General features: G+C 31.5%; 1 protein-coding gene across 3 annotated transcripts in view; it reads left to right on the top strand.

Annotated features, from left to right (window-relative positions):
* The first annotated feature begins 716 nt into the window (after positions 1–716).
* Positions 717–23,391, top strand: part of LOC148282511 (uncharacterized) — a 107,874-nt gene continuing 85,199 nt past the window's right edge. For all 3 annotated transcript variants that reach the window (XM_088224978.1, XM_088224977.1, XM_088224976.1), the window contains exon 1: positions 717–1,003. In XM_088224978.1, the coding sequence (XP_088081104.1) occupies positions 983–1,003 (21 nt within the window). In that variant the 5' untranslated portion in view covers positions 717–982. The remainder of the gene's footprint in view (positions 1,004–23,391) is intronic.

Genomic DNA, 23,391 nt, shown 5'->3' with positions numbered 1-23,391 from the left:
AAAAAGGTTTCAAAAAATAATAATAATTATAAATAAAAATAAAATACAATATATACGATAATTAAGTACATTCCAAAAAAAATTTTAAAAAGAAAAAAAAAAATATTGAAGAAGGTACAAAATATAAACATGAATATACAATTTTAATGACATAATTATATGATTATATGATTTTACATTCTTATTATCAACGCCTATTAGTAATCTTTTATATTTAGTATGGGAAAGATGAAAAATATCAACGTGACCGGAAAAAACGGCATTGTAATAATGACACGCTCCATAGGAAAAAATCACTATTTCTTGAATTTGTCGAGTGTAGTGACATATTGAATTTTATGTGGAGTCTTATCCTGTTGAGCACAAGATATTCTAAAGAACTGGTAAGTATAAGGCAATCTATGACATTGTTAACAAGTTTAAATAGGAATAATTGATCTGCAATCACTCTTCTGCACTCCAGAGTCTGAATTGCAATTGGAGCACAATAAAATGTGAATTTTGTTAATTATTTATTCGGATAACCAACTGCTGCACTTAACATGTGTAAATGGAAAAAAACAAATTACAGGTTTTCACACGTAGTGTCGATAAAATGTTGCCGATAACTGTCGCGAAATCAACAGTCACCTCTTCAACCGCGATGTGTGATTCGGTGATATGGAAGAGGTAATATAAACGCATCTTCGAATCGGCCGATAGTCAGTGAGGCCAAAACATCGCCCGCTGTGGGCCGCGCTATGTTTCTACGACTTGTATCGCCGAACACCCCGTCGCCGCGCGCAGCTGTGTGCCGATTACGAGATCTGTCAGGGCGTAATATATGATAACTTCCCTTCCCCGAGGTGGTCGGCGGATCCCCCATTTCACCAGTGAAACCGTCCGAACGCCGAGGAAACATTTTCAGTATTGTTGTATTGTTAACCGAGTGAAACCATAGTCCGTCGAGGGGTGGCAGGGGTTATCGCACCCCATTAGAGAGATGGAGATACCATGGTTCATGGTAAGTGCATACAAATATTTTGGTAATATAAAATTGATTTACAGGTACTTTTGAACAAAAATTATGAGTTGAAATTTTTGAGAAGTAAACATTGAATTCAAAGCATTTTTAGAATTTATGACCTGTCATTCGTTGGTTAATTGATCACTTTACTCACACTGTAACAATCAGAATTATTATTATTATTTTTTTAAATAAACATTTGCGTTCTTATAATTTACCCAAATATTTAATTTTAAATGCCATTTTCAAAGAGTTGTAAATAACTTACTATAAGAACATGGAAATCAAGTTGGGGTAGAGTAGGATTCCAACCACGGACCTTTGTAACATGAAGGTAAAGTAAGATGATCAGACTTACGCTTCAGGTACCAGTCCAGAGACTATGAAATATTCTAGTGGGAAAACACCTTCTCAAATAAATGTTTCATATCAACCATGTCGGGAATCGAACCCGAGACCTCTTGTATGGCAGGCTAACGCGCTGGCCATTACACCACGAGGCCGACCACAAACCAATTAAAAATTCTGCCTATGTTTGAACATTCATATTTATTTCATTCTTCCATCTGCTAATATTTTGTAAGAACAGTGTCCATCGTACTGTAATTGTTATTACGAATTTATCAACGTTATGCAGCACAAAATTATAATTTTAATTTATGCTAGTATTTATTTAATATGCACCATTTTAATTTAGAGGAAACCGCTTTAATTTCAGGGAAAATGTAGTTTTTTTTAAAATTCAATTTAGTGTTTTTTTTTTTTTTTATAAATTGATTGTTTTTAATATTCCATAATTATATATTTTTGTGTATATATAAATTATACAATATTTTTTAAAAACCTTTAAAATTATTATTTACAACCGCATTACAAAACTCTTAATGTTTTGTATCATCATTTGTAAGTAGGCTGAATGTTTTCTAAATGCGATCTCTTAGATGCATTTAAACTATTTACGAGAGCGAAAATGTCTAATGTCTCAATCGAGAAAATTAAAAAACGGGTGCAAGAATAGACGGTTAAAAAAATGATAAAAAGATTCACAATGCGAATGAAGATGGATACAGAAAACGAGTAAGACTGTGTAAGATTTGGTAAGACCAAATCTAATAAATACTTGAATCTATCAGTAAACGGAATAATCGACGCGTGTGCATGATAAGATGCATAAAAAAACCCAAAAGAAGCATGACCGAGCAGAGTGGTGTTCTATTATTTCATCTTAAGAACACAAATGAGCTTTTAATACCACTACAGTGATAAATATTCTATAAATTTTTCAAATGAATGAAAAATAAATTTTACGTTCGAAGCACTAACTATGTGATTATTAATTATAATAAATAAAAAATAAAAGAAATTTGATTTTAACCTCTTATGTTTTATTTTTTCTACTAACTGATGTCAAATCTAGACAAATTTTATTATCAAGGGATAGTTTTATTTTGAATCTTATCCTATTTTATTTTAACAGTGTAGACTAAATATTAAATCTAAATGTCAAGGCTATACTGACAGAACGCATTAAGTCAACAATCTTTAAATATTTTAAATATTTTTTAATATAGGTGTAAAGTGTCGATTTCAAATTTTATGGTATGCCTAAAATAAGGATTACTCTTTCAAATTGCGGGAGAAATAATGCGTTAAAAGAAAAAAAAAGGTTTAAATCCGATTATCTCGGAACTTGTTTTTTAATGACTTAATGCATTTTTTCAGTAAAACCTCGATAAATTTGGTTTAAAACTCGTTTATTTTTCGTAGCAGATCCTAATTTAAATTTGTTGCAACAGAGAGGGAAAACATTGTTGAGAAGGGAATATGGAAGTCTGTGCATTTACAGGGCTTACGACCTGTCATTGGCTGGTTTAAGTGGCCACTTACTTTGTCGCCCTTTAAATTTTAATACAAAATTTTGCGACTTCAAAAAATACTTTTTGAAACACTGTAAAATGAAACATTTGTCAGTGTGTTATAAATTTATGTTCCTTTAATTATGTTCATGTTTTTATTATATTCGAACTTTGAATCGGTCAACTATATTATGAAAATCCCTTTCCTCCACTATATTTCCTCATACCTTAAACTTCTTGCGTCCTTTTTTATCTCGTCTTATATTTTTTTTCTCTTAAATGTGTAACATGTTCTCTCATTATATTTGTAAAAAACTTTATCTGTATATATGTACTATTTTTTATATTTTGTATTCTTATAAAACAACTGTTGTTTTTCCTGAATAATTAGAAATATAAATAAAATATATAGTTTGATTTAATTTATTTATTGACAATTTGTGATGGAATTCCATTTTAATGATTTTTTTAAATACCACATTTCTATTCTTAACATGAATGATTTTTTTTGTTACATATTGAGAATGTATTTTAAAATGATTTATTCTAGCGAAATACCCTCCAAAATACTTTATTTCATTCACAGAATTTATGATTAGATTATCAATATTAATATTGTATACTTGGGGTACCTATATTTTCCTCCCAATATTCACATATGAGGGTACTACTTGCAAACCCAGCAAAATTTTAAAAAAAAGTGAGATATTTGAAACTTATTTATAATCCAATTTTTAACAATAATTTTAACATTGCCATTTAAAAATACGGATTAATTGTGCGACTTGATTTTTAAATTATCGGCTTTGTTGTAAACATGGCCACCTCTACTTGAGCATTGCAAAGTTGGTAATGTATAAAATTCAATTTATTATTTCGCTACTGTTTCTTGATATAATCATCACTGCGTTTACGTTTGAAATATTTACTGATTATTAAAAAAAAATGTGTTTAAGTTAAGCATTGAATCAGTTTTTTTCTGATTTGCTCAAAATAAAGAAATATTGATTCTGCCGGGTTTGCAAGTAGTACCCTCATACTTTGTTTTTGGGATATTTAATTTAAATTTATTCACTTTTAACCATTTGAAAATATATTCTTAATCGTAATTAATCTATTTTATTTTATTTTTCATAATTATCTCCTGATATGCAAACAAGTGCACTATCGTTAAACAGTTTGATCCTACAACATTTTAGAGATTCATCTTAGCACTGAGCCCTAGGGTTCTTCTCAATTATTTTCTATTGGATTTGAAATAATATTTTCAATTTTCATTATTTGGAATCCGTTCATTAAGTTGCCCGTAGTTTCAATTTAAGGCATTTACTAATATTCTCGTTAATTTGAATTTTTCTTGTATTCCTGTTCTATCAATAATCTCTGCTAAATGAGGCGACATTTGTTTTATTTTTCAAAGTGTCATTTTTCTTAACAAATCAAAATAATTTCACCACAGACAACATCAAAAATTAGATATATCTTTTAACAATAATAAGCGTCTTTTTTTAAAAACGGACCCAAGTTGCATACCGTGGGTGTTCGTTTATATGTAGCAGAAACGTGAGCGAAGAACGATGTTGGCCTGTAGCTCAATCACAAATAATAACTATGGACGTGCTTAAAAACATGCTAAGCATTTGAGCGATCACAATGAACAAAAATAAACATGCTTAAGTTACCGCAGTCATTAGTCAACGCGTGTGTAATCTCTAAGTCAACGCTCGTGTAGGTTTGTTTTTTTTGTTTTCCTCGTAAATTAATACAGTTCATTGGTGAAGAATCGCGGTTAACCTTAAAAATTATATATTGCATTCGAAAAATAGTAAAGAGTATCCAATACAAAAAAGTGAAAATAAATTACAATTACTATGGCGACAGCTTTTCTTGACTTGTCAACCGCCGGCTAAATGCAATGAATAGCACGATAAACAATAAATAAATAAATAAAAATAATAGTATTATATATATAATATAATATATAATAATAATGACTATTTTCCATATTTACACTGGTGAAATTCAAATACGAAATTATTCGTCGCGAAACGTAAATATTTTGACATTTAATATGAGGTGTTCACGGATGTTCCATTGTGACTGTGAAAACGATAAACAACCATGGTGGAAAATTTGTATCACGTCGCTTATTAGCACGTCGATAGTTATTTGTGATTTGAGCTTCTGGGTCCATTTTCTAATGGAAAGTTAAAATTTATCTTTAATTGTATCTACAAAGTAAAATTAAGTTTATGTACAAAAAATATAATATGTTAACACTTTTTTTTCTATATATGTTCAATAACAGGTTACCGACGAAGATACTTTAAATTTTCATACAAATAAACACATTTTCGTACATAAATATCGATGACAATTTATACCGTCTCGATATGTACCGTTGACGATAGCGTTCATAATCGAGGCCCTGATTCTACAAATGAAGGTATAAATGAAAATTGTTACACCAGAATTGCGTTACTCGTCAATAAGAAATTTACCTTTTCCTCACGACAACTTTTTAATATTTAAATTAAATTTCTGATTTTTCATCATCATTTCCTTTCCCCACCTAATGGTGCAAAGGGCATTGGTACACCAATCGCAGTATATCTTGTTTTTTTATACATAAAGGTAAGATGATCAGTCGTACGCTTTAGGTACCAGTCCAGGGACTATGAAATATTCTAGTAAATGATTTTTTAAAAATAAATATGTAGGCAAACGCGCTGACCACTATACCATGAGGCCGACAAATCTGATTTATTAATTTATATACATCACTTTGTTTATCATGGCAGCATAATACCTTCTAATATTTCGTCAACCGATGGATATTACGCGGTATTGTTTTGATACAAATAAGATGATATAATATGTACCTACATATTATGTTAATGTTGTAATACGGCACGTATTTATGTGCATTTTTAGAGATTCTCAATTTGGATTCAAGGCTTAGAAAGATGTGACCAATATTAACAAGTATCACTTTATATTCATGAAAAGACCTGTGACATTTGATAGATTATTTTATTATGTTGTTATTGTGAACTTTAATATTTGATTATTTGATAGTTTCGTAACGATTTTTCCAAAAGTTTTTTTGTTCTTGAAGAAATGTATTTTACAAACGGTAGTCAATAAACATATTTCAATCTTGATAACTCCCCTGGTAGTGAAATCTAGCCTTGCCTACAAACATTTGGACATACTTTAAAAACTTGAAAATTCTTAACTGATGAGTCTTCTAAGTTTAACGATAATTTTATTACTGTTTTATTTCATTCGTACTGTTATCAACGCCTATTAAAACCTAAAGAACTGTTTTTATAAACCAATGAGAATGTCCAGTGTTTTCTTTTGTTAATATACTATTAAACTAAGTCAATTTTTTATTTTTTTTATAAATATTTTATTATAAGCGCTATGTTTTTTTGAAGTTTTGTGTTTCTGAAATAACTCTGCGTGTGACGTCCGAGGTTCTTCTCTGTCAGTTCTCCCAATGGGTTCATTTACGGTAAGTAAACCAGACATACCTCACAGCTCTCATATCATTGTTTGGTTTTGGTTCATATGAACCAGTGACGTCGTTCAAAGTAGTGCTTTCTTATCAAAATATTTAGTATTATTTATTTCGTACATTTTCAAGAAACTTTGCAGTACAATTTAATGCACTAATTTTTACCGCGCGCAAGAAAATTTTTTGTATTTAATTTCCCGTAGTTCCTGAAGTTTCTTATTACTGCATTCTTGATAGATGATCATTGGCACTCAACTTGCCCACCACATACCGCACACCACCGAGGAAATAAGTCTCCTTGGCGGTGCCCACATACACGGAAAAGTTGCTCATTGTCGAACGGAAAGAGCTGCCCAAAGCAGCTCTCTTAAATCTGGTAGAATTAGCATCTTTGTGGCGAAAGAAGGTAATCCAGAAGGTGATCATTGGCACTATGAAGTACTGCATTGTATGCTCGTCCATATCGGAAATCGAGCCACAGTCCTCGTGCATGATAGGCCAACATAAAAACCACTACACCACGAGATGAATATTAATTGAATTCGCTAGTGTTTTGGTGCACACGAGTATGTAGTTTTTCTAACAAGAAACTACCAATTTCATTCCCTAAGAATATTTTTTTTTACAGATAAAATATTTATTTATTTATTTGACGGACTTATGCAGTCCATTCTAACGATGGTAAATACAACATCTTATAATAAATACAGGCACTAATAAAATAAAATACAACTTAATAAAATTAAAGCTAGGACAAAAGAAAAAAAATACTACCTTAAGACAAGATCCGGTCTATCTTAGTGAATTTTTAAAACTATAAAAACTTACACCAAAAAAGTCCAGATCTTGTCTCGAGTCTTTAATTTTCAAAGGTAATTGGTTTTTTTACATATTTCCCACTTCATTCAAATATTTTATTGTTTTTTATTTATTTATTTATTATATACATACGGTCTAAGCCGATTACAACAGTTTCATGAAGAAACATAAATGCAAGAAACAGAACAAAAAGAACATGAAACTATTAAGCAAAGACAAACAAGGGCAAAACAATAATAGTATACAATATATTAAAAAAAACGAAAGACCAAAAACTTTGAGCTAAACTATGCCAATCCAACTTCATCCCACACTGTTTAGTTGCGAAGAGGTCTACGAAAAGCCGGAAGATCTATCCCAAAAAATTCCAAGTCGTGTGATGAATTGACTAATCTACACATTCTGGACATTGGGGCATAAAAACCAAAGTTGATTTCAGAAGAAGATTTTATAAATAGCAGATTTTGACTTCTGGTGACACGGTTGGGAACATGAAAAGAAATTGATTGCAACAGAGATGGGACATCACTTAAAGCATTAAGTATTTTGAAAATGCATATAAGGTCCATCACTGTTCTACGTCTCTTCAATGAAGACAGACTAAGAGACTTATTATTATTATTTGTTAACTTAATTTTATGTGGAAGCATATTAAATAATTTGACAGAAAAATAATCCTCGCACCTTTGTCCAAATGTGTTAAAGGGAAAAATATGGACAGTGATATTACTTCTTGGCCTTGTTATATTTTTATGTCCCTGAGTAGGGGGATGACGAGGTCCATCTTCAAATAAGCAATAACTAGCAAAATAATTTTAGCGTATATTAGGCATATTTCAGGCACATCAAAGGCTTTGAAGATTTCTTTAGATGTAGTTCTTATTGGTACCTTGAGAATAAATTTTATGATGCCTTTATAAACTGTGTATGCTTTAAATATTACAACTTAGAGCCACGATTGCCATACACCACATAGTTATAAATATGAGTATTGACATTGTTATACGATTTAGATTAATGACATACAATTTATCCATAATTACATATTACGGTTGTACTTTCGAATAGTATCACGGCGCGTTGTGAATTAATTTTCTACGCTAGTAATTTGTCAGTAGTACCTATTTTAATTTATTATAAGTATAGTAATTAATTACGACCAAATGACACACATAATAAACGTAATTTCATGACGTCAAAAAAAAAAAAAAAAGTCATAACTAGTGAAAATTCACACAATTTTACTGTTTTGTCTGAGATATTACACGTTAAGAAATCTACTGATTTCTATTTAAATTGCATATAATGTTAGAAATTAAATTGAAAAACTAATATTAAAATGTTAAGCGGCATTAAGTGGCGGCATTATACACTTTGGGACATTTACCGTTCTGTCAATGTTTTACCTCTCTATCGAAATAAATTTAAATCTTCATAACTCCCCAAGGGATGGAATTCAGCCTTATCTACAAACATTTGGGCGTACTCGACATATTGTTTAAGTGATGAAAATGCAAGACAATGAACGGTTAGAAATAATAAAATAAATCAGTTAACAACAATATTTTAAGTTTGTCCAAATTTTTGTAGACAAGGACTGGATTCAACTCCCTGGGGTTAACATTTTACAACAGAGATGAAGAACATTTAAGAGAAGATAATATGGAAGTCTAGGCATCTACAGGGCTTATGACCTGACAATGGCTGGTTTAAGTGGCCACTTTACACACTGTATAACATTCACCATTCTGCCTATATTTGAACATCTATATTCCTTCAATTTTTTCATCAGTTAACGTTTGTGAAGCTAAATGTTGATAAATTACCTGGTCCATGAAGAAGTATAGAAATTGAAAAAATAATATTTTCAGGCGTTGCCTAGTATGTAGGTGAAATAATTCAATTAGATGAATCTCACCCGCATAAATAAAGGTTTCAGCTCTTTAACTTCACAAACATCAACAGATGAAAGAGTTGAAGGAAAATAGATGTTCAAATATAGGCAGAATGGTGAATGTTACATAGTGTGTAAAGTGGCCACTTAAACCAGCCATTGACAGGTCATAAGCCCTGCAGATGCCTAGACTTCTATATTACCTTCTCTTAAATATTCTTCATCTCTGTTGTAAAATGTTAATAAATCAGTTAAGATTAGTATTTTTGTATGTATTATAAATAAATGTTTTACTAATACATACTGTCGCACCAGTCTGGTGTAAAATAATTCATGAATTATTGAGAGAGACAGCGCTTTAGGACGCATGTGTATTCCTATCGTTTCGGATCACTTCAGCCCAAGCTTTAAAGTTCGGATTGTAACAGATGAAATTTAATCTAATTTATTTAAAAAATAGAGCTCAAATTCTTATCTGCCAATTAAGTCGAACGTTCAAGAAAGCATGGCACAATAAAGAACATAGGGTTGATTTATTAAAAATTATATTTTAAATTATTACATTTATCAATATGTAGATAAACACACAAAACAGAACACCACGAGGCTGACTAATCTCCACTCGTTTCGATTTTTACTATTTTTTTATTAATCAGTAAATTTACATAAATGATACGCGTTTTTTTTATTCTAGTACAAATCTACATTTATACATTTAGTAAATGTTTCAACTATTACTCTCTTAAAAAATAAACTAGTTATTGTGCTTGAAGAGTGACTTACACTGTTATAGTTACGAGTATTTAGTTATTAGAATTTAAAATATCCGAGTACATGAGAAAAAAAATGTACGCGATTTAAAAAGAAAAACAGAAAATAATAATACAGTCATACTAATGTAAATAAAATGCAGTTTTAACACGAGTTCAAAAATTAACCAAAAAAATACTTTGAATTTATTTATTGATATATTTGTTTTAATAGTTTTAGTTTATTTTTAGCAAAATTTTCACCCGCGAGAAGAAACTAAATAAATAACACCAGAAAAGAAAACAAGAAACAAGTATCAACCCACCCTAATTTTACCGGACCTAGTGGATCGGCACGATACGTGTGAAACGGGCCCGTACATGACAAGACGCAATCAATTATTTTTATTATCATAATACATAAGATTAAAGAACACTTTTTTCTCATACAATCCACTCATATAGACAAATATAATAAATTCCTTTTTTATTTTACTTTCGAGTGGATGGTTTGAATAGGTGTGTATTGGTTTAATAGTGGTTGGAGGTTTGAAGCACGTAAATCTTATATGACGCTTTTGTCGCCGACTATTTTTTAAAGAAACATAATCTCCTCTCACCATATAATAACTTCGGTCTCACGTAGGCTATTGGCTATAGCCGTCATTACCCTACTCTACCACTAATCGCGAAAGTGTCGGATAAACCAAGTGATGTTCATTAAATAATAAAAAATTACATGTATATTTTTCAATCAATCGCTGACACTTACCTGAAGTTTGTAATATGATATATTTTTTTTGTTATTTACCTTTATTGTCCAGTATTTTATATCGTAGATATAAATGAAAGTTGCGTGTGAATTGTTATTTCGTAAATAATATGATGCGACATTAATTTCCGAATAGTGCTGACCATTTACAGTTTATGGCATATGAAAAGACTTAATGGGATCTAGAACTCCAGTATTTTGTATATTGTTATCGATTCGCATATGGGAGCTATAAGTGGTAAGGGATAAGGGAGACAACTCCATATTAGTATAATACGAAGGATATTTTAACACTCTTGGTGAGTTTACGTAAGTATATTTTTTGTGGGTATATTTTACAGCATAAGTAATAGAAAGCAAAGTAAAAAAACATTCAACCGAATTAAAAAAATATAAGGTTTCAATTTTTAAACATTTTTTCCCAGAATTTTTCTTTGTATTATTTAAAAAGTGAAGAAAAATGTAAGTACGAGTACGTTACAAGTGTTTCCTCGTGTATTTTAAATAATTATTTTCTAAACAATATTTTGATTTTGTTCGTTTACATTTCTATGCCTAGAATTCCCAATTCCCTTCTCCACAGTGTTTATTATCTCTGTTGTATGTATATGCCAGTATCAATAACTCCCTGAACCCAGTTCCTGTCTACAAAAATTTTGACAAATTTAAAATATTGTTGATAAAACCAACTGGCCTAAGAAGTACTTAATGTGTAGGTGAAATTATTCAGTCAGAATCACACCCAGATCAATAAAGGTTTCAGCTCTTTTACACAAAGATCAACAGATGGAAGAATTGAAAGAATATAGTAATAATATCTCAATTATTATTTCAATTTTATTTATATATATGTATATTCTTTTTCTATTGATTTCAATCATAGAGTTATTTGTTTTTTTTCAATACTTCTATATTTTACTATTCAACTTTTATTTAGTTGATTTCAAAGAAATAATTATTTTGTTTATTTGATTATGTATGAATCCTAATTTGTATTATTTATATTTTAATATTCATATCTGATTATCTTTTTTACATTGTATTCTTTGAAATTTGATTATTTATTACTTATAACTTGTTTTTCGGTATTGTTATTCTATTGCATCACATGTCATAATAATTTAATTAAATAAATTTACTATGTATTTTTATTGCTAATTATTAATTTTTAAACGAGTGTAATTTTGAATAAATAAATAAGAAAATAAATAAATAAATAGATGTTCGAAATTGGCAGAATGGTGAATGTTACACAGTGTGTAAAATGGGCATTTAAACCAGCCAACGACTGGTCATAAGCCCTCTAAATGTCCATACTTCTATATTCTTTTCTATAAAATTTTCTTCACCTCTATTGTAATAATTAAATTATTTCAAAGGTAAACAATTAGGTATAGGTAGATAACATGATACTAGTTTTGTCATCATCACTTCCCTATCCACACCCAGTGGTGAATAGAGAACTGCAGTCTATCTTGATCATGTGTTGCATTAAGTTAAAGTGATCAGTCTTGCGGTTCAGGTGTAAGTCTAGGTACCGTGGAATATTGTAGCATAAAACCGGATCGCGGTCCCATGGTAGTATTATGAAATAACGGATCCAAGGTTCAAATCCCACCCTACCACAACTCAATTCCCGTTTTTCTGCAGAAACTATTTCCGTCTGTAATCTGAAAATTTAAATTAGTCGGTGGATAATAAAACCTCTAATATTTCTTTAAAATATTTTTTAAAAACACATTTTAAATTAATGTTTCATATCGATCTTGCTCTGAATCGATCCTGGGATCTTAAGAATGATAGACAAACACGCCATATACAAATAGGCGGACTTATCTCCTCTCAATTTCATTTTTCATTATACTAGTTTAGAAAGCTAAATAATTATCATTACGAATGCAACATGTTGTTGCCGAAACAAGTCAATTTGATTTTTTTTAATTTGAATAATATGATGATTATACATTTTTACAATTTTTGAAAATTTCGATTGTTATGTTTTTACTAAAACTAAAATCCCACCAAGCCACTTTCTGTCGCTTGTTGGTGGAGATTATATTTATACTAACTTATATAATATTATCTACATTTATAAAAAACAATGAATAACATACATAAATTAACAGCCGGAAAGATCAGAATATAGGTGTACATATATACAAATAATAACATGTAAATTTATTTTTTAAATACAAGAAAATATATGAAAAATTAAAATATTACACACATAGGCTATTCATATATAAACTTTTGATCGACTAGACACTTCTTTATTTTGCTCTTGTTACAGTGTGAGTTAAATTTAAGTTCTTTCGGCAATAAATTAAAAATGCTAGATACTAAATATTTTAGAATCCTATTAACATACTTATTACATACTTTTGTACTACCAAACCATCATTACACATAAAACGTGTTATACATAAAAGGAAATTTGAATGTTTTACTATAAAATTGTTCTAAAATGAAAGCAAAGCCACAGTAATCCTCGAACAGGCAGAGTTTTGATTGTTTTGTATAGGAGATCATTATTACTTCTTTGTTCGTAAATCTATGCTGGTACAATTCTCTTAACTATAGAAAACTCTTTTTCTCTAATAATTCGTATACAGTTGTAAAATGCTTTCTTCGTTAAACTCTCTGTATGGTTTTAGTATATGTAATCAATTAACTGTGATTCCAATTCGAATCTCAACTCTCCGAAAGTTATTTTTTAGCGGAGGACAGTGACTCAATGTGCTATTTAATATTCTATTCAAGGATTGTTGCTGTAGCCGAATTAGGAGTATACAGTTCACATCCTTTTGAATGCGCGGCTATTAAAATAGTGACATCTTTAGTTCGGAATGCCAAAAAGTAGATTAGCATGCCAAACATCTAGACCTTATTTACATCCTCCGTGCAAATTCTCCTCGTGATATCCAGGGAATGATGATTTTTTTGGTGTTTCTTTTCTTGTTTGGTCAGATTTTATAATTTATTTTACTTATTTATTTGTTTATCAAAAAACATACAAAAAGTAAAATACAAATTATCGAGTCCTACAGAATTGCATAAAATGCAGTTCGTCAGCGGGTGCTCATAGTTAAGTTCTAATACATATACAAATTCTGACTCGTATATCTTAAATTCTATAACATTTAAAAAACATTAATTACTATGGAAAAAAAGGAGATATGATATTTATTTCAATCACTCGCAAACGGTTTTTTCTTGGCCACCCTACGTTTATAATTATTTTTTCTCAATTTTTTTTTTGTAGTTTCTGAACTCACAAGAAACCCCCCCATACTGTTACACTAAAGTAACTAGTTTCGTAACAATATTTTTCAGTTTTTTTTTATTATATCGTAACCCAACGCTAGTCGAATTTATCGAGCAGTCACGATTTTAACGTGCTCACTATTCGATTTTGCTCAAAACACCTAGATATAACTGCATTGTAGAGTGAATGTTTAATACAATAGTTTTAATAATGCGATACGTTTTTTCTTTTTTATAGAGCGAAATGACAATTTCTCTCACGTCAAAGGAGTATTTTTATACAGAACATTTACATTTACATTTTATAGAAGATCAAAAATCAAAATAATCTACCTTTGGGAGGTAATCCCTGAAGTGATAAATTATGTAATTACCATAGACAAAGGATATATCGCACATTTAAAAAGAAAACGATTTATCTAAAAAAAAAACTTAAAATGAAATAAGATCATAAAACGACTTCAAAGAACATTTTCCATCTTATTCATTGTGTATACAGTAAATTTACCAATTTTACCAAATTCCATATTAAAATTTGGTAAGGTGTACATTTTTTTATTTTTTTTTGGATTTATTTTTATTTTTAAAATATGAATAGCGTATAATTTGACACGTTGCGTCTAGTTAAGACATTATCAAACTAACTGACAAAGTTTCTTAAATAATTGATGTTTAATAATTGTTTATAATGCTGCTAATAGTATGAGGGGTATTTAATCCCATAAAAATATTTTATTTTGGATACCTTACCAAATTATCCATCTTTCGGCATAAAAAAAACACCAAATTCAGGTGGAAATAGGTCAAAACCGTTACATAGGTCTTATCCTTACTCAGAGAATTTTTATGCCGTGTCAGTGCGGAAGCGACGCTTCTAATATTGTGTTTACATTGCGCTGTGGAGGACGTAATGCAGACAAACATATCGTTGTCCCAGTTCCACGCGGAAACAAGTCCAAAACCGTCACATTTGAGTTTAACATTGATTCAAGTCAAAAAGCCGATATTCTTCCGATTCCACTCGGAAAAAACTAAATAAAAGCTAATATCTCTTTATAAAGACTATATATTTCTTTGTGGAATTTTTCTTTATTTCAAACTTATAGATTCTACACAGAAATATTTTGACATGTTTCTGTATGGAAACGAATCACTGCGATATTTTTTAAACCACAGAGAAACATTTAGAGATGACGCTCTGTGGTACTGGCAACTATACCACGTAAAAATGGAACGGAGGAATGTCTAGGGAAAATTCGCTAGATCTAGGGAGGTCTGGCTTAATTTTTTAGTGACTCGTTCGTCATTGTTTACTTTTGTTTTTATGGACTATGTGTTGGACCTTAATAATCTATAGTGCTTTTTTTAAAACATGTTTTTGTAATTACCTAATAATATAATTTACGTGGGTACATTTTAATTGGCAGTAGCGCTGTATTGTACATTTAAATAAATAAACTATGTAGGTGGTCGTCCTCGTACAGGTCGATGGCTCGAAAACATTGCGGCGGTCAGAGAAAGTGTTCACGAACTCCCATCCACCTCCATTCGTCAACGTTGTCAACAATTAAACGTCTGCAGAAGCTCTTTGCAACAAATTTTGACTAAAAACCTACACATGCACGCATACAATATTAAATTAACACATCATCTAAAGCTAACAGACCACGCGCAGCGCCGAACATTCGTCAATTGGATAATGGCGCATCAAGAAGTCGATGGTGATTTAAAAAAAAAACATCTTTAGCTATTAGGCGCACTTCTAACTTGACGGGTATGTCAATAAACAGAACTATCAAATTTAGGGGGCCAAAAACCCACGAGTGATCCATCAGCAAGCTATGCACCCTTGTGTGTCTGTGTTGTTCTTGTCCCATAGAAGGGAAGTGGTAAATTACAAATCTAAATAGTAGACTCACTCGAGAGAACCACGCGCCGACCACGCTCTAGGACCCGTTTCGTCTGCTCTAAGATCTGAGAGATTGTTAGGACAATTAGGGTCTTTGCATAAGATTGTTTCTACTGTTGGTATTAGGATAATGGTTTTTGCGAGGAATTATGACGAGAAGTAATTTCGCCTGAGTTTAATAGGGATCATGTGAGCATCTGTGTTAGGATTTAACCAGTAGTGTCTTGATAATTTGATGTTCTTCTGTGATTTGGTATAAATATGTATTGTTTTTCTTCTGTTGATTGAGTGCATGTTGTATAGGGCAAATTATTCTAATGTTTCTTATATGTATTTGAGTTTAGTGTCGTTGTTTGATTTGTTTGTATTACTACGTTCTTCTTCCTTTCTGAGGCAAGATCTGGAGCATGCGGCCGCTGTCTTAATTTGGAACTAACACTGTTATACTGGGAAATTAAAAACCCCTCAGGGTACAATGAAAGCTCTTAAAGTTTCTTTGTTTTATTATTTTCAGGGTTCGATTATAAATAAATATTAAATTTTGGCTTAGTCAGTTTTTAAAAATTGATAGTGATATGCGGAACAGAAGAAAAAGACAAGTCTTTATAAACAGTTTCGGAAAAGGGGCGGATGCTTTCATTGTATGCACTCACCGCGTGTGACCATATGGTGTGGACTTCGGACTGGCGGAATTATTGGTCCGTTTTTATTTGTGAATGCAACCGGTAATGCAGTTATCGTCAATGGTCTTCGTTATCGCGACATGTCAACTGACTTTTTGTGGCCTGTGTTGGATAAAATTGACGTAGATGACATTTGGTTTCAACAATATGGTGCAACCTGCTACACTACGGCAGAACCAATGCAGTTATTGCAGACGAAATTCCCATCTCATCGCGCTCAATTTCGTTCAGAATACCAGCCCAGGGCTGCGCCATTGCGCGCGAAGAGATCGCTCTGTTTGTGTGTATTTAGTACGTAAATACGCGTTAAAATGGGTTTTACACGCGCTTTTGCGTTCAAAATACCACCTCAGGGGTACTATTCTAAACCATTCTCACCGCTCGAGAAAACATTTTTTCTCGTGTATTTTTTATGTAAATACACTCGCGGCCGTCCGCGAGAGCGTTTGGAATATCAGCCCAGGGATGCTATCCTAAACCACTCTCGTGGCACGAAGAAACAGTTTTTCTAGTGTATTTTGTATGTAAATAAACGAGATAATATGGCCACGAGAGCGTTTGGAATACCAGCCCAGGGCAAGTTATCTCGCGGTCGGGAAAAGTTAACTGGCCATCAAGATCGTGTGATCTGACACCTTTGGACTTTTTTCTTTGGGGGTTTCTTAAGAGTAAAGTATATGCAAATAATCCACAGACAATACCGGAGCTAAAAACGGAAATTCGACTAGTTGTTGACGAAATTTATCTACAATTATGTCAAAATGTTATTGAAAATTTCGTGAAAATGGTGATCGTTTGCCACATAAATTCATATTTTATATTATAAAGAAAACACCGTCAACATTCAATTGCAGTATGTATTTTCATAAATAAAATGTATTAAGTTGGTTTTGAGACACCCTTATAACCTACTGAAAATTCTGAAAATCAAAAAATCTACTTTTGAAAGACTGGAAAAATAATTCCTGGATGAACCAATATTCTGTTAGTAAAATTCCATTTTGTTTAAATGCTTTATGTTATTTTATTACGTCTATTTTTACAAACTAAATCAATTTTGGATGTATAGATCTATAAAATCATTTTATTAATAAAATAGAAGTGGTTCGTGCAGACCTTTTTTTGTTTTACGAGAATGTAAATATAAATAAATAAAAAACAGTAATATGTAACAGCCGTGTTATTTTAATTCATCCTCCAATTAAAATAAAAATGATTCTGAGTTATAAAACCAATACTTAATTAATTTTAAATACCTTTTTCTTGTTGATTTTTTTACTAAAAATTACCGTTTCATAACACATAATGAATTACCAGCAATGGTTATCTAATTACTATATGCGAAAATCTCATTACCGTTTTTGTTGAAATATCAATTACTCAAAAAAAAAACAAATTTCAATTCGTTGGCATTCCAATACTTCAAACTACGGGAAAAACGTTTAAAAAAGTCGATTCGACAGTGTTTTTTTAGCGTTCATCAAACAGCTACACAATTATTCGGATTTTTAACATACATAACACTAACTCTGAATTAAAAAAAAAAAAGAAATGTTAGCCGGTTATGACCTAAACTAAATTCGTCGTTTTCTTGAATATCGAGAGTTTTCTTTTCATTCTTGAATTATTATCGTATTGTACGAATAACTGTTAGAATTTTATCACGAAACTCGCAAATTCCGGTTGAGTAAATCTCCGTGATATAAGGTGTACTTATTCAGGTAATGCCTTTATTAGGCAACCAAAACAAAGGTGAGTTGCGCTGTTCCTTAGTACCTAACAATTCAAACAATACAAACTCAACTTCAACAGTTTAATTCGCGAGATGTAATTTATTCGATCGGGCAGGCACCTAACTATGAGCCACGCACGGGTTCGCTCAAATGAAAGTAATAATATGGTCAACGAAAAATTAAACAAGATTACTTATGAGCTCACTTTATTTCACAATATACCTCAACAAAGCACAAATAGCCTCCAAGTCTCTGTGTTCGCCGAGAAGTCGTATGTGTCCTCCCAAGGGTCAGCATCGCGTAGTTCTGATATGAACCGCGGACAGGCTGTTGCCAGTGGACGTCTAGGACGTCGAGACCAGAGGAGGCATCCTCTGTATGTGGTTCAGTCAACCGTATTGCCCCTGTTTGATGACAATTATCATCGGAAGTTTCTATTTTTACATTCGTTCCTAACAAATTTAACCAAAAAATATTTCTAGATGCTTATTCATAAAGTTCAATATTTTGGGCCCAAATCAATTAAGAATTTGTAATGTCACTTAAACGTGCAAAATTAATTCATAAATACGAATATAAATATTATACTTACAGTTTTGCTGTTTTTATATTTAAAAGGTTGCTAACCTTACGGTCTTATCTATAAGGCACTGGAATTAAAACACTAATTGCAGCGTCATCTCAAATGTTAACTGCATTTCGTTAAGATGGTCATTCTCACTACATTATGAAAGATCTACGTCCTAACCGCTGCCTCACTAGGCGTATTAAGAACATAATCGGTGTATTTTATAACGATACAAAAAAGTATATATGGCGTGGGAATGTATGAGTATATTCTTTATTTATACTGAATTAAGTTACTTCATAAGATCTTAAAAACCAATATATACATTTACTTTACATCACATTTAATACATGCGGGTGCTGAGACGAATATTGATACTCACAATCTGTGAATTTGAATGGCCTTAAGGACGTTCTCTCCGGATTATGTATCCGTGATCCAAGGATGATAATTTATGTATTCTGGCATCCTCTTGTGTCCTGAAGCCCCGTCCTTGTGTAAATGGCACGCGGATCGTGATGAGTTCACGCCACTTGTTAACGGAAACATTCACCAATCTCCGCAAGTTCGACTCTTCTCAACAATCATGTGACGCGGCCAATACAAATTTTAAGCACCATTATGCCTTTATAAAACTGTCGTGCAAACGAAATTTATATGACATCATCGATAAATTATTAAATGTGTTGTTTGCATTACCCGTAAGTGAACTTAACGCAATACAAATTGTTTTCACACCTTAACATCTGTTGTCAAACAATGTTTCCTACTTAAACATGTTGGCTACAAATTGAATATTAAAAATCGGCTTCGGCCGGACACTACATAGAATCGGGGCTTAAATTTTCTTTCGAGCCGTTTAACCTAAGAGAGATCAAAGATTCACCAAACTCGATAACTAAAAGAAGCGACTGAAATATACAAACGTCCCGACGCGACGATAAAAGCAGATAGAATGTACATAGATACATTAAATAGATACAGTTTTCAGATTAAGCTGCATATATCAACGACTGCGACACGGTACAAATCCTAAGCACACCATAATACAAGATAATACAAGATACTCTAATAGGGATCTGATACTAAGTGGAGGGGTCAACACTGTTCTGGCATCGAGACAACACTATTACGTAGGCAAAAAGGTCCATAGCCTCTTGCCAGAATCGTGGAAAGACGGGAGTGTTGTCAAGTTATGGAAAGTGTTGACCTCGCTCTTTCATGACATTGGTCGTAGGGAGTCAGAAAAGTTGATGCATGCCATGGATTGGAGATTCTTACTGGATGTCGAAAATAAAATATAAAAAATAAGGACTTATTTAAAAAATATATATTTATAGATGACAACCATGAAGTTTCGCATAAATAAATTGTCGATGTTTTTATGAATGTATGTGTGTGTATGCGCATGGGTGTATGTACGTGTGTGTGTATGTACATGTGTATATATGTGTATATATATGTGTGTATATATATGTGTATGCCTGTATGTATATTTATCAAAATTTTTATCCGAATAAGTTTATATTTTGTTTGTCTGTGCTCTATATTAATTTGTTAACTATTATAATATATTAAAATGTAATTGCCTAGCCTGGAACGGAGTATGTACCCTTGTTAGCTGGGCAAAGTGAACATGGAATTGTATTTTGATAAAGAGTGTAAATAAATAAATAAATAACATTGAGTAACATTTACCTAACTACAGAAATATCATTTGTCCTGATGTTGGACGCTGTAATGCCATTCGTAACGTCGGAAAAGATTGCGGACGACACGCTGCATAATAACCTAAAAAAAGTAATTTGCAGGTTTGAATAAACTATTTTTAGTATGTAATAACAAAACAATTTTTTTTCAATCTTACAAGTTTCATTTTTAAATTACGTTTTACGTTTTTAACTGGGTAATCATACCTTAATAAATAAACCAATTTTAATATTTTTTAAATTAAATTCAATACTGCATAGATTGTAGGTAAAGCGCCCATAAAGTTTTCTATTGCGAAAATAGTACTTTGTTATACAATAAATAAAGTCTTACTTTAGGATTAATTTTATTTCAATTTACTTCTTTTTTTCCTTTTTGGTAATATCACTTAACTCAAAATCGTGAGTGCAAGGAAATTACAAAAGTGATTATTGATCACTTAAAATGAATGTGTGAACAGATCTCACGTCCAACCGCCAAACAGGCTGGCTGTGAAATATGTATAGTTCATCTCTCCAATTTAAGTTTTAAATTCAAAAGTACGTATTTAATTGTCTAATTTTATTTTATTGTCTGTTTGTTATATTAACTTGTAAATTATTATTATTTATTGACATATAACAGGGATATATCACATACTACGAATACCGATAAAAATATAAGAAATGGATTTAGAATAATTAATTGTATTTTCAAAATCAATATTTATACTGTGAAGAAATGTTTTTATACATAAATGTAAAAAAGATTTTTAATAAAAATACGTTGCTAGAAAAATGCGACGTGTTTGGCCTTGGTTGTTGTGACGTGAAATAAATTTCATAACCAGAAACAAATAAACATGAATCATGACGTATTCATGTTTTTTTTGTTTCTTTCCATTGGCTTGGCCAATGGAATGACCGTTTTTGAGAAATTCAAAATTTCAAATTTAATAGTATTTTTTATGCTACCAATAATTAGCATTTTTTTTTTTATTGGAACGTGTTTCATAGCCCTTTATTACTTTAAAAATGTGACAAATAATAATTGATATTTCCCTATTGCCTAGCTTGGAACAGGGCATGTACCCTTGTAAGCTGGGCAAAGTGTACAAAAAGTGAATAATGATAAAATGTATGGATAAATACTTTTTTTTTTTAAATAAAAAAATGTAAAAACATTTCGTTAATGTCCGGATATGCTATAAACGAAGAGTGGGAAGAAATATAATATTCATTTAAATCATTGTCTCAGACACGTTATTATATGGCAAGCATTGTTCTAACCAAAATATGTTTAAACACCACGCACTGTAGTGATTTTATAAGTGTGCTTCTGTTAATACTGTTCAAAAGTGTGTTTATTTCTGACGATTAATTGCCGAAATTTAATTATCTAATATAAAACAATATTCATATAGTATAGTGCTACTCATCACGTATAATTACGAAAACATTAAAAGTAATCCACAAGTTTATCTTACATGTACATAAAAGTAAAAAAATACTAATCAGTAATTTTACACGGGAAACATGCGTCTCATAATAACAAACGAAATTGACTAGACGCGAATAGATCCCTCGGTGCCTATACTATGCACACACAGAGAGGTGAAAAGATGATAATGTGAAGGCGCTAAGTCAGAGAAATACGTGGGGTGGTTCAAAACATCTGAACCAAATGAGTACAAGAAAACCTTGGTGCCTAAGGCTGTGTGAGGACGGGCGTTGTCATGCCACAAGCACACTCCTCTCGTCAGCATTACCTTTTTTTTTTTAAATGCTCCTTTTTTGAGGATTTCACAATATCGTTGTGCATTAACGGTCTCTCAGAAATTCGATCATGATGCTTTTTCGGTCTCAAAACACTGAGGCCATTATTTTTTTGCCCAAAATTGTGGTTTTGAATTTTTAGAAAACTCCCCACACCATTTAAGCACACTCGTTCTGTTCATAATACCTTCGCTGTAAACCGTTTATGTTCGCGAAAAAAATCGGTAGGTGTTATTCCTTCCGCGTAGGAAGCGGATCACAGCACGTGGCTCGCACTTGGCGGGATTTCTTACCGACATCTTTTACGCAACGTGAGTTAACGTAGTACCGTGCAGTGTTGCCTGATCTCAAAGACTAACTTCCCGTATTTTCAATTGCGAATATCCGTATGAAATCCGAATAAAATCTTTAAATCTTTAGCGTGAAAAAAAGGGAAGTATTTTCAGCAATCTTGCAGTGGTCGAGCGCTGAAATGTGCAGTAGGGTAAAAGCACTAAATATTTAATAAAAAAAATTTAAAAAAATCAATTTACTCTAAATTCCCAATACTTGAAGTAATAAAATGAGATTATTAAAATACTTTTGGGCTATGCTCGATCCATGATCCGCGCTCGATCCGCGCTGGGTCCGTATTACAATGGAAAGTGTAAATTTGTATTTTAATTTTTACCGTCTCGATATGTATCAATGAAAGAAGCGTTTCCAATCGCTCTGAATAATGTATAATGATTAAGACGCAAATTTAGAACTGGACTCTTAAAGCGTAGCATAATACAGATTCGCTACCCTAATAATAATAAAAATTCGTGAAGTCTTAGAACGTTCTGTTATTTGTTCGTAATCGTAAAAAAATATGGTCTATGATTTATTGTTGTGGTTATGCTCAGGCTACATTAAAGGTTAATGCTGTGAAGAAGAGAGTGCATTTGGACATTAAGAACGCTCTAATTAACGCAATTGTAATAGCAGCATTAGGAATATAAGCCACTAGCTGTTTGATATTCGCTATAAAATCCATATAAAAAGCTCGGCACATTAATTGTCCATTTTGATTTTTCAAAATCCGCCAAATCGGACAAATCCGTATATTTGTGAATCAAATTTGTATATCCGTATATATATAACAAGAATAGAAAATATTAAGTACAAAT

This window comes from Micrasema longulum, unplaced genomic scaffold (genome assembly GCF_059751315.1).
Source record: "Micrasema longulum isolate JH-2025_06_02 unplaced genomic scaffold, ASM5975131v1 h1tg000322l, whole genome shotgun sequence".
Classification (NCBI taxonomy): Eukaryota; Metazoa; Arthropoda; class Insecta; order Trichoptera; family Brachycentridae; genus Micrasema; species Micrasema longulum.
This window is presented reverse-complemented; position numbering and strand designations above follow the sequence as displayed.